This window comes from Exophiala bonariae (genome assembly GCF_035927105.1).
Source record: "Exophiala bonariae strain CCFEE 5792 chromosome Unknown scaffold_11, whole genome shotgun sequence".
Classification (NCBI taxonomy): domain Eukaryota; kingdom Fungi; phylum Ascomycota; class Eurotiomycetes; order Chaetothyriales; family Herpotrichiellaceae; genus Exophiala; species Exophiala bonariae.
This window is the reverse complement of record NW_027042486.1, coordinates 478,001-489,928: the sequence shown is the minus strand read 5'-3', so window position 1 is coordinate 489,928 and position 11,928 is coordinate 478,001. Positions and strand designations below refer to the sequence as shown.

Below are 11,928 nucleotides of genomic sequence, written 5' to 3'. Positions count from 1 at the left end.
CGCCTCAGCTCAATGTGTGTCTTCCCGGGGCATGCCCTCCGAGTACACACCGAGTTGCGTTTCATTGTCCGGAGTATTGGTCGTATCAGCACGCGAGATTCAGGGTCGATCCTGGACACTGAACTCTCAAGGCTTTAAGCTCTGCAAGCAAGTCCCACCACGCCGTCAATCTTGCATTACATATCGCTTGTCGAGTGCTTAGCCAAAGCCAAGGGTTCTTCTTGAGCTCGAAATGTTGCTTTGCGGAAATGTTCGCACTATCTCTTAATAAGCGTTATTTCAATGATGACGTCGACTCAACCAATCTTCAATGTTTCCAAATGTGTCTCACTCCTTCCTTCAAACGCTAACTTTGACTTGATTCAATGACTACCTGTCACCCCAGGGAAGACCCTTTGGCTTCATTGGGTCCTAACTCGAGGACCAATTATCAATTCATTGTGCCAAGCAAGCGTCACTCCCTGATGGGATCAGCTGAAAGGCAAGTAAAGCTCTACAAATTTTGCTACCTCGTCTCCGACTGCTTGTGTCACGCCTATCTCGGGGGAATGCCAACATGCCATCGTAAAGTCAAACCAGCGGCTCAATGAATAACTCCACCTTCCTGCCAGTGTTCAAACGTTACCTTCACAATGGGGTCCTTCTTTCTCCGGCGCACCATGCTGCTGGACTCCAGTTTGACATTTACTGCATTCCCCCTGATGCAGAGTGACATGTGTGGCTCTTCATTTCATATACCAAACGGGCCTATAGGACGACTGTACCACAGAACAGTCTCCTCCATGGTACATGGTCTGAGTTAACATTGGTTACTGGAGGCGGATATGCCGTTCCTTCATTACGAGAACTATCCAGCCTTCCTCCGTCATTAGATGCATACTGACATTGGTGGCTGCTTCTATTGCTATTGTGGTGACCTGAATTATTGTGGACATGGAAACTACTTCTGACCACGGAGTTGAATACTTCGGTTCAACATGCGTTACACTATGCAAGTGGAATCTTTTCGGCGGCAGAATACGAAAGGTCGATGCATCGTGACGTCGAGGGCAATGTTTTGATAGCGAGCTGGTTCTCAACACACCTCACTTTCTAATGCCTCACGAAACCTCCTATTCTCTCAATACGATTATGGACTGTGTGAAAGTCTATATAATCCACCATGCCTCTCATCCAAGGATTATCTCTTTTCACTTCCATCAGCAACAGTCAAAGTACTTCGAGGCAACAGAACTCCATTCCTACTCCACTTAATCTCACCTGAGCCCCCTGGCCAGACTTCAATATTGTGGTACATCACTCACATATATTCTCTCTACAACCCATTATCAGCAATGGCTCCTTCTGTTACCAAGATTTTCCTCTCAGCGTTGCTCGTGGCGGCATCGCTCCAGCCCACATTCGCAGCCCCATTGCCAGGAGATATCATCTCTGCTCGTCAGCTAGCTGGTGAAGGTGCAGCAGCCGACTCCATCTTGACCTCGACCGACAACGGAGTCGGCTACGGGATCGAGAATGCCGAAGATAACACTGCAGCCTTGCTCTCGAGCTCAGGCACAAGCTCAGGCTCATCAGGCTCCGGCTCCTCTTCTCCTCCACCACCACCTCCACCACACAAGTCCAGACGCCAGGCTGATAAGATCGCCAACGGCGCCGGCGCCATCCTCAATGCCGCTGGACAGCCAGGCGCTGCAAACGCAGTCACCTCGAACGGCGACTCTGTTGATGGAACCTTGACTTCTGATGCCGCTAACACAGGCGCACAAATCGGATCAACTGAGGAATCTACCCTCGAAGGCGTTGGCAAAGCTATCCCGAAACTTTGAATTCGGCGAATGTCACATGGTGGATGGCGGGCCTGTCAGTTATCCAAGGTGCCTCTTACATTTTTTCGACTCCTGTTCCTAGCCCTTTTTTTGTCAGTCCTTTGAATTTCTGGACTTCTGTATGGTTGATATTGTGGTAAAAGCAATCTCTAAATGATCCGAGCGAACTAATTAGCGGTGGCGTGCATGTGGAGGGGCATTTTGCTGGCGGAATAGCGGTTATAATTAAGGAGTCAAGAAAATAATATTGATGTTGTTGCTATCAGATTGAATATAATTCTCTGTCCGGGGTAACAGGGTTCATCCACTGCTACATTTCAGCTACGCAAAACTTAGTTAGTACTTCTGTCTGGCATACTAAGTACCAAATGTGACCTGATGATCAATGCACACTCCAACCTTGAACCAATAGTCATCCTGTTGCATGGCCGATACCGAGGCTGACGTTCAAGCCCCACGGGTTCAGATAAACGGCTCCAACTCCCCGCATTACATCAAATCTCGGCCATGATCAGCAGTTTTACAGAGTGTGCGACATACCACAGCGGGACTTGGCTTCCTATTGAAGGGAGGGGAACTTGGAGCTACATCTGTGGGATTGAGGATCTTGGAGTTCTCCAAGAATTCTTACCCCGTCCATGCTCGTCCCTGGCTGGACATGGCTTAGAAGGGCTTGGAGTAAGATCGAAAAGGAAGATGGGATACAGCTTCTTAAGAGCAAGCAAACCCCGGTGACATAGGGACTACTTTCAATGGAGGCCTCGCAGATGGTTATTCTGTCTTCTTCTAAGCCCACAGCGCATTGTGCAGTCCATATGTGGCAGCCACACCGGAATTAAATACCAGCTATCAGTCGTCACTCAGTGGTCGTATTCAGCCATGAAGATCCCACTCGCAGAAGCACAGCAGTTGTCCGTTGACGCCCTACAGCACATCGGGTATAACGCGGAAGACACGGAGATCATATCCGAGCACCTCATCGACAGCGAGCTGCGCGGCTATGGAATTGCGGGGCTCGCAAGAATCCTCAGTATCGCAGAGCGCCTTGCGGACAAGCCACCAGCACACACCTGCATAGTCACGAAAGATGAAACCACGACCGCGCAGATCGACGGTAACGACACCCTCGGCTACCTCGTCGCACACCGCGCGACCACTCTCGCCATCGAGAAAGCCAAAGCCACCGGTGTCGCAGCCATCGGTGCCAACAACACCTACTACACGGGGATGCTATCGTACTATGCAGAGATGGCAGCGGCGCACGACCTCGTCACGATCATCGCATCCAACACCTCGCCGTGGGTCGCACCACATGGGACGCACAAACCTCTCCTAGGCACGAACCCATTCTGCGTCGGGATCCCCACCCACGGCGTCCCCGTCATCTATGACATCGGCACCTCGAAGATCATCCACGCACAGGTCCTGCTCGCCCAGCGAACCGGCGACCCCCTCCCACCAGACACGGCGATCGACGCGGACGGAAACGTCACGACCGACCCTGCAGCCGCGCTCGACGGCGCCCTCGCCATCTGGGGCGGCGCCAAGGGCAGCGGCCTCGCCGTCGCGGTGCAGTTGCTCGGCGTCCTCGCGGGCTCGCCGGCGCTTCCGCCGAATCTGGCGGAGTTTGGGTTCTTCGTCATTGCGGTCGATCCCGCTAGGTTTCGGCCCATCGACGAGTTCAAGGCCCAGGTAGAAGTGTTGATTGAGGCGTTTCATGGCACCGAGGGCGCCGATGGCATGAGTGCGTTGCGGATGCCGTTTGAACGCTCGAATCGCGTGAGGGAGCGGACGAGGGAGGAGGGGATTTTGGATGTTGATCCAGTGGTGCTCGAGAAGTTGAGGGCGTTGGTGGATGCGAGATAGACCATATTATGATGAGTGGCTCTTGCTATTGAGACGCGCCGAACGTGGGTACATAAAGGAGACTTGCAACACCACTAAAAGCTGGGTAAGGATATTGGGGAAAAGGAGGTCAGCCTCGTGGATAAAAGGGTAGTGGTGGTCACATCGTTGAGTTGCAGTTGTATTCTCGGGGTTGCCGCCCTATCCAATGTTTGGTAGCCACTGTAGAAGAACTCATACGCAGCTAAATCTCAGTTGAATCCCTTGGTTCAATATATTGTAACAGCGGTAAGATCTTTGTTGTCTACCAACCACATTATACTTCAACCTTGAACAATCGACTAAGCACTGATCGATGACTACCTTTACTCTAGAAAGCTACTTTTGTGCGAGCAGAATTGCTCAACTTCCCTCTTCCTTGCCTCCATTCCCTACGATCCAAGCTGCCGCATTTCTCGCATACTCGTCCTTCTCCGATGCCGCCATATGTCTCAAATCCAGAGTCTTCTTCGGCACCTCCGTGCCCCTAATCACACCAGGAATTCGACAAACCCTTTCCTCCCACGCCTTAACATGCGGGAACTCATCAATACCCACGCCAGCCCAATCTGCGAACAATACCCAGCCCAGAACCGACAAATCTGCGATTGTGACTTTGTCGCCGACGAGGAATAGAGATGCCTCTTTTCTACCGAGGTGAGATTCAAGCACGCCGTAGAGTCGTTTCGTTTCCGCCTGATATCGACCAAGACTATAACTATACACCTCTTCTCGCTTCTCTGCCACCTCTAGCGGCGCATATCTTCGGAAATGATTCGCCTGCCCTTGCATCGGCCCCAAGCCCGAGTTTTGCCAGAACAGCCAGCTCACCATCTCAATATACTCGTGCGTCCCTGCCTCAAATGAGATTCTTCGGTCCTTGTCGTATCGCTCAGCGAGATAGAGTAGGATTGAGCCAGACTCGAATATCCGAATGGGCGAGCCGTTTGGTAGTGTGTCCGTAAGCGCAGGGATGCGGCCGTTTGGATTGATCTCAAGGAACCAAGGCTGTTTTTGAGCTTGGCTGGAGAGATCTAGGTGGTGCACTTTGTAGGGCTTGGGCCGAGTTTGTCAGTGGTGTGTCTGCGCGGAATTGAGTAGAAACATCCAAGTCACGAGAAGAGCAGCAGAAAGAGAGGAGTCAACAAGCCGGTCAAGGAGTTATCACTGTGGCAGATAGGTTATGCCCGCTGATCCCTGAAGTGGCTAGAGATAACATCACGGATACCTCACAGAACGTACAGAGGGAAGGGATGATTTTTGCAGAACGGAATGCAACACAGTGGCGCACGACAAATCCGTTGGAGAAAAGGAGAGCCAACTCACCAAGCCGAGGACTTCCAGCGCCATTGAGACTTTGATCCCGTTGGGAGTTGCAGCAGTGTACAGTGTCATCGTTGGTGAGCCGTTGGTATCCGCCATTTCGTTTACTTTCCTTTCCCTACCTTGGATGAGTGCCACTCACCCAAATCTAGCTCGAGAAAATTGACGTATGTTGTGCTTGTACGAGGGCCTTTTGCAAAATTTGTGATTGACGCCCTTGTTCGTCTAGTGGATAGATTCATATCCAAAGTCACCAGCACATGGATAAGATTGCGTTTATAGCTACCTTGCCTGAGCCAAGGCAGGACAAGATCATCCACGGGCGGTGATATGTTCTTGCATCAGCCGTACCGTGCGGAGGGTGCTGATCAAGAGGAAATGTCTGCTTCTCACCCCTGATGACAAAAGCATGGACTCATAATCCACTCCACCCCGATTAAACCCAACTTCTAGACTCTGCTTTGCAATGCACTCCCAGAGGAACTCTCGTACTCGGCCCAACGGACTCGAGATCAGACTATGAAACTTGTCGATAGTTTGTGAACGAAGTAATTCAATAGGAAAGTCCGGGCCGATTTCGCCGTTCGTCAGATGTGACTCATTGCAGCCAGGCATAGTCACGTATGAGTACGAGTACGCATTGTGTGGGTGTTTCGGCTGAAATATGATGTGGGATTTGTTCTCATACACTGGCCAGTAGGATGATCTGGGTCGCGAAGCTAGCGCGATAGAGGAAGTTGTGCCGCAAGCATTGTAATTGTAGGTCCAAGATTGACCTTCTGCTTGTCAAGTATGCTGGAAGGGATACTGTAAAGTCCTCCAACAATATTGGTTCTCACTCGACGGGAATGCTTCCGCAGCGATGGTCTGGAAGTACATACTACTCGATTATTTTCACACTTCCGATCAACGCCAGGGGCTTCAAAGCGAAAGGCCATACTTGAAAGCTCGAGTCATCGCAAGTTAAGATCTAGATATTTGGCTGGTTTCGACCTCACAAAACACGCAAGATGTCACAGCAGATCATTCTCTATGACATTCCGACTAGAGCACCAAGAAGATGCTGGTCTCCCAACCCGTGGAAGAGTGAGCAATTTACCCCTGGTCCGACTCTTCCTCGAGAAATAGCATCAAATGGCTGACCGAAAGCCTCCAATAGCTCGGATGGTGTTAAATTACAAAGGAATTGACTATCGCACCGTATGGGTGGAGTACCCTGACATCGAACCTCTAATGAAACCGCAGTAAGTAAGTCCATGTGCATTCGTCAAGACAGATCTGCGGAACTAGTGACTGACCGAATATCATTGACTGGATGCAGCCTTCCGCCGAACAACGACGACAAATTTATCTCGTACACCTGTCCAACAATACAGCTGCCTGATGGCGAGTGGATCAAGGACTCGCTCAAGATTGTGAAGCGCCTTGAACAGCTCTATCCACAAAAGCCGCTTGGCTTAGCGTGCGATCCTTACCTCGAGGAGGTGTTGGAGCTCACAGAGAAGACCATCAAGACCATCATGCCGGACTTCGCTCCCAAAGTTGCAAAGAAAATTCTTGACGAGGCAAGTCAAGAGTTCTTCCAGCGCACTCGAAAGGCTTTGTTCGGAGGCCGGACGCTAGATGAAGTGTCGGCTGAGCTTGGTGGAACACAGGCATATGGCAAAGCTGCACCGCTTGTCGAGCGTGTCACGGAGCTGCTCAATAAGGATTCCGCTGGCCCGTATTTTCAGGGAAACACTGTCAGCTATGCAGACTTTGTCTGGACCGCTTTATTGGCTTTTCTCGAGACGTTGGGTGACGGTTCTCTGGAACTGTTAATTGGTGCGGATAAATCGAGTCATCTTGCAATGCTTGAAGCTTGTCGACCATGGTTGGCGCGGGATAGTCACTGAGAAAATGTCAGGTCGTGCATATACTTTATCCTGGGTCATGTTCGCAAGCCTCACAAAAGTTGCATTGCTTAATCGGGCTGTTCCAGGTAGTCTTCATATAGCGGGAATTCTAAATCAACGTTGAAGAATGTTTGAAAATCATTGAATGGCGCGTCAAAGTCGGGAAAATCCAGGCCTGGCCCAGCACTCCAATCCAGAAGTGATACCGGTGAGGCCGAAGAAGGAATTCCGGACTGACCGTGCTCTACTACTTGAGAGCTGCTCTCGGCGCGTTCAATCTTTTCCAGGAATGCCTTCACTTTCTGTAGTGCTGTACGAGCGAATGCAACAGCTTCTTTGTGGAACTCAAAAACTTCCATGGCATTTTTGATTTCTTGAACAATGTCGATCGGTTTGACGAGCTTTGGACTGAGCAAGCGTTGTGCCGACTGGGAGCTTGCGTACAAAAGTAGAGTTACCAGAGAATTCCAGAGGTATGCCATGGCATGAAAAATAGCTCCTTGCAAGGTCCCACTTGTTCGGACTCCCACATGCACCGACTGCACAGTGAGAGTGGTAAGCTCGATCGCGATATGAATACAAGTGGTTGCCAAGTGTTGTACGTCTTCCGTTATGGGTTCTCTTCTTCTGCTCTTCTGCACAACCAGATTGAGAAACACTCGATACAGCAATAATCTCGTATGGAAAAACCGAAGCTGGGCCATTAATCCATGTGGTTCTCTCGCCCACGCACAATCGTGGAACCAGCTCTGGAACCAACTCTCAAATGCCTTATCGGCCTGTCGAAGAGCGGTACCTCGCTCAGCAACAGTGGCATGCTTGAATGAAAGAGAGTAGACATGGGTGTAGGCATCCCAAGTCACGTAGGCGAATTGCCGCATCCGTTCCACGTATTGGAGCTCGACTGGAGATGTTTCCAAGTTGAATGCTTTGATATCGACCTCTGATGCTTCAACAGCACAGGGCCGTCCCAATAAGGCGACCATCTCTCTTTCATAAGTGAACAAACACCAGAAGGAAGTGCACCATCCAATGATATGAGGTGTTTGCGCTGTCAGCGTGGGATCGAACTTCAAGTCTCTGTGTAGACCTATGCCATAGCCTATCCGCGATGCCACACCCAGGACAGTGTAGGCTTCATGAAACCTGTGTTCGTTGCTCAGCCAGAAAAATGCTAATAACATACTATTGACAGCAGATATGTCACCACCCATGAAGGGCACGTCGCTGAGTGTTGATCTAGCCAGTTGAAAACAGGTTTCTCCGTGCTGAGGGGCCGCCATTGCTCGTTTGCGCACCTCCACATCCGGATCAACCAGACTGTACTGATGGCCCAGTGCAATGACCATATACATGACTGCTGTCCAGTATTCATAACCTTTGCCCTCCGTTGGGAGGCCCTTCCAGTAGTCTGCGCAGGAGTCGACGAGAAGCTTTCGATTGAGGATTGGGAAGATTCGATGGGCCGTCTGGAAATAGCGATGTACATACTCATTGGCAACTGCCTCGGGTGGCAATAGCGCTCCAGAGGCTTTTCCGAAAGACAGAGTCGATCCGGTATTCAGCCATAATTGAGCTCTGTTTTCTGGAGAATGTATATCACGAGAGATATCTCCCTCATGTTCATTCTCATTACTGTCAGGACCAGTAATTTGGACGGTGTCGATCAAGAAATTGGCAGATGAACCTCCGTAAAACTCAGGGTGCCGAGGTACGTTTCTCAGATGATTAATACCTCGTAGCGCGCGGACCATATCATCGTCTGGCTTGTTGGCAGCACCGGTTAACACTTCAGTGCTGTAAAGCAAGGCGGCGCTCCCATGGTTTTTAATCGAGCTGGAGCCTTCGTAAAGTCGAAGTCGCTCTTCGAGAGCTGCAATCCTCCTTCAATTTGTATCAGCGGAAGAGTGTATGAATATGTAAGTGAATTGAGACTCATTGGCTGAATCTCGACCTCGACCATGTTCACAAAAGCGGCACGCAAGTCTTAACTCACTTGACGGCTTTGACAAGAGTCAATCGCTCTGATGGATGTGTCACATCTTCGTACGTACACTGAAGATTCTCATCATGACAAGCTGTACATGGACTGCGGGCATCGCACTTGGTCAAAGAAATTAGCATAGCATTGGGTCAACCTTATCTCGAGGATAGGAGTGGATTGTATGAGTGAGGAATTCGGAAAATTCTCGAATCAGAGTGCCTAAAAACGTTCTTCGCGCATGCTGCTAGTAGAGGATGGACCTCAAGGATAACGCGAGGAGAGGGAAGGCATGGGACACCCATACCTTTCTACGCAGTGCACGACAATGATTACATGCCTGCTCAGATCTAATCCTTTTCTTCGAGAGCTTAATCGATGTTGGGGCAGGTGAAGTGGCCTGCGGCCGTTTGCGATTAGGATTGAGCGTATTGCCGGACATTGGTAAAAGTTATTGATGAACGGATATTATGTGAGAGGTAATCTTGGGGAGTCCGCAGCTTTAAATAGAGGAGCGAGTTTGTGACTCCAACGGCTGAGGCCGGAAGGGCAAGGGCCTAGATCTACGAGCATCTGTCTAAGAAAACCCTCTTGGTAGGGAAACTACACTTAACGATCCAACCTAGTATACGATTGATTTACCACAATCACCGACTTTCTTCAAGATGATAAAGTGCTTGGTTCTGTGCGCATACTGGTAAGATGCTGATCGAATTTCTCAAACAGATCTGGACTCTTCCTCGTGGGCATAGCTTGTGTCCTTCATTTCGAGTCGATGCCGCTTCTCACTGGCATCGGTAAGCACATTGGCAGCTACAACATCTTTGACAAACAGTCCATCAATCTCTTCCAGCGACAGCCCTTTGGTCTCAGGATAACACAGCCACACTATCCGAGTTAGCTTAGCTCTAGCGAAGGTAAATGATGGAAGTATACCGATTGGTAGTTGGATGAAAGTCATGACAACGAAAATGATATAGAATTTCCATCCGAGGTTGGCAATGCCAATTGGAGCAATCTTGACTAGAGCCGTGTCAGTTTGAAGCTTTTTGAGACTGATTGTTCTCGTCAACACCTACCCGTAACGAATGCAAAGGTCCAGTTTGCAAAAGCTTTGTAGGGAAGAATTCAGTATCAGAAATCAAGCAAATCGAACACAGTTAGTCATACCATTGAGAGCGCCGCCAATATGTCGGTACTGAACTGGAACGAGCTCTGGACCATACACCCAAGCCCTAGAACGACTGTCAGTACGCGAAGCAAAATCATCGTAGAGAGAGCAGTAGAACATACGTTGAGAGCCAGCTCCAGCCAAATGCGAACATGATTGCACACGTTGCACCAAACGCGACCCACAGTTGGACCTTACCCCCATCCTTTACCATAATCATATACACAATGTAGAGGACGAACATTGGAATGGTACCGGAGATCAATAACTTTTTGCGGCCGATTCTGTCAATAAGCAAAACACCAAAGATAGACCCTAGGAAGAATACAATCGAGACGATACCTCCAAGGATCAGCGCCAGTCGACTTTCGATGCCTAGGGTAATGAAGATGGACGAGCTGTAATAAACAACAATTTGTGTCTTCATTATATTAGTAAGAGCTTGTGGTTGGAGGCGGGAGCACCTACTCCTGTCATTTCCTGCAAGACCTGAATGAGGATGACAAGTCCCAGCCTTTTGAGTATTTGGTCTCCCGACCGGTTGAGGAAGATATCCTTGAGACTGGCATTACCCATGGAGTTCTCCATTTGGATCGCAGCCAAGATCTCTGCCGCTTCGGCCTGTACAATGGGGCTGTCCTCGGGCGCTGCCTTCAGAGCTGCCAGGACTGCATTTCCTTCCTCGATACGGTCTTTGAGATATAAGAAGCGAGGACTTTCTGGTAAAAACGGCAACATGGCTAGTGTGAATAACACGAAGATAATCTGGAAGGCAATAGGGAATCGCCAAACAACTTGACCGTGTAACTGCGAGGTGGATTAGATTCGTATTCGCAAACTGCAACAGCAGGAAGACCGAAGGGCCGTTTGGCAGCCTTGTCCCTGGTTCGCAACTCACATGAAAGAAGCCATAGTTCACCCAGTATGCGATCTTGATAACTCACTGTTAGCAATAGTAGACAAATGCAAGGGTCAAACGGGATTCGCATGATTGTTAGTGAGCACTTACAACGATGCCAAAGATCGCAGTAGCCAGCTGAGTAGCAATGAGCTTTCCTCGATGCTCGCTTTTGGCAGTTTCAGCCACCCAGGTTGGAACAATCGCAGTATTAATACCGTTTCCAATGCCAGTCACAATACGAGCAACAATCCTACGTTGTTGTTGGCGGTTAGATACAGCCAAGATGGAGGCAGCGAGAAAGACTTACATCTGCGCAACACTATAGCTTGAGGCTTGAAGAGCTGCTCCAATGATTGTGATGATACAACCAAGTACGATGCATGCCCTGCGGCCGTATCTCCCTCCCCAGATTGCTGCAGCTAGACAGCCGACCATGTTCTAGGTTCGTTAGTTTCCAGAGCAGGAGCGCGGGTTGGGACACATCTAGAGTGTAGAACTTGCAAGAAACTCACCCCAATGTCATAGATCGAAACGACGGTCGACAAAGTGTCGGGGTCATCTGGCGCGATTCCAATAGCGTCGAGAAAATCAGTGCCAGATATAATGGAGCCCAGGACTCCCTGGTCATAACCGAAAAGCAGGAATGCACTACCTGCGCAAATAGTGATAGCCCACGAGAGGCTGTTGCCTTGGAGGCCGAAAAACTGCTGCTTCCTGTTTAACATTTCGATGGTAAGGCTGTGGATGGTATTTTGGTTCCAGATGAAGTCCTATCTTGTGGCAGTGAGAGCAGGATACCTTTATAGTCGAGATTACGGAGCCACTGTTTTGCTGTATCATGATGCCCTAGTGCCCACTATCGCGCGAAAGCTACGTAGATCATCTTTGAAAGTCTTGCAGCCTTGAAACCCTGGGGTTGGGTCAGAAGTTGTTTTGTGTGGCGAGTA

General features: G+C 49.7%; 5 protein-coding genes across 5 annotated transcripts; 3 read left to right on the top strand and 2 right to left on the bottom strand.

Annotated features, from left to right (window-relative positions):
- Window positions 1-1,334: 1,334 nt before the first annotated feature.
- On the top strand, window positions 1,335-1,826 carry LTR84_001838 (uncharacterized protein; the record flags this gene model as incomplete). The annotated part of the gene is made up of 1 exon (XM_064845456.1): window positions 1,335-1,826. The coding sequence occupies one exon, from the start codon at window positions 1,335-1,337 to the stop codon at window positions 1,824-1,826; it is 492 nt and encodes a 163-aa protein (XP_064707001.1).
- An 879-nt stretch (window positions 1,827-2,705) lies between these two features.
- Window positions 2,706-3,692, top strand: LTR84_001837 (uncharacterized protein; the record flags this gene model as incomplete). Its single annotated transcript, XM_064845455.1, has 1 exon — window positions 2,706-3,692. One exon carries the CDS (start codon window positions 2,706-2,708, stop codon window positions 3,690-3,692), a length of 987 nt encoding a protein of 328 aa, XP_064707000.1.
- A 381-nt stretch (window positions 3,693-4,073) lies between these two features.
- Window positions 4,074-5,105, bottom strand: LTR84_001836 (uncharacterized protein; the record flags this gene model as incomplete). The annotated part of the gene is made up of 2 exons (XM_064845454.1): window positions 4,074-4,766; window positions 5,037-5,105. The coding sequence occupies 2 exons, from the start codon at window positions 5,103-5,105 to the stop codon at window positions 4,074-4,076; spliced, it is 762 nt and encodes a 253-aa protein (XP_064706999.1).
- Window positions 5,106-6,167: 1,062 nt separating this feature from the next.
- On the top strand, window positions 6,168-6,928 carry LTR84_001835 (uncharacterized protein; the record flags this gene model as incomplete). The annotated part of the gene is made up of 2 exons (XM_064845453.1): window positions 6,168-6,277; window positions 6,355-6,928. 2 exons carry the CDS (start codon window positions 6,168-6,170, stop codon window positions 6,926-6,928), a joined length of 684 nt encoding a protein of 227 aa, XP_064706998.1.
- A 68-nt stretch (window positions 6,929-6,996) lies between these two features.
- On the bottom strand, window positions 6,997-11,706 carry LTR84_001834 (uncharacterized protein; the record flags this gene model as incomplete). Its single annotated transcript, XM_064845452.1, has 13 exons — window positions 6,997-8,812; window positions 8,925-8,931; window positions 8,983-9,031; window positions 9,634-9,797; window positions 9,846-9,932; window positions 9,989-10,021; window positions 10,080-10,144; window positions 10,203-10,501; window positions 10,549-10,887; window positions 10,979-11,011; window positions 11,090-11,231; window positions 11,289-11,419; window positions 11,494-11,706. 13 exons carry the CDS (start codon window positions 11,704-11,706, stop codon window positions 6,997-6,999), a joined length of 3,378 nt encoding a protein of 1,125 aa, XP_064706997.1.
- Between the last annotated feature and the right edge of the window lie 222 nt (window positions 11,707-11,928).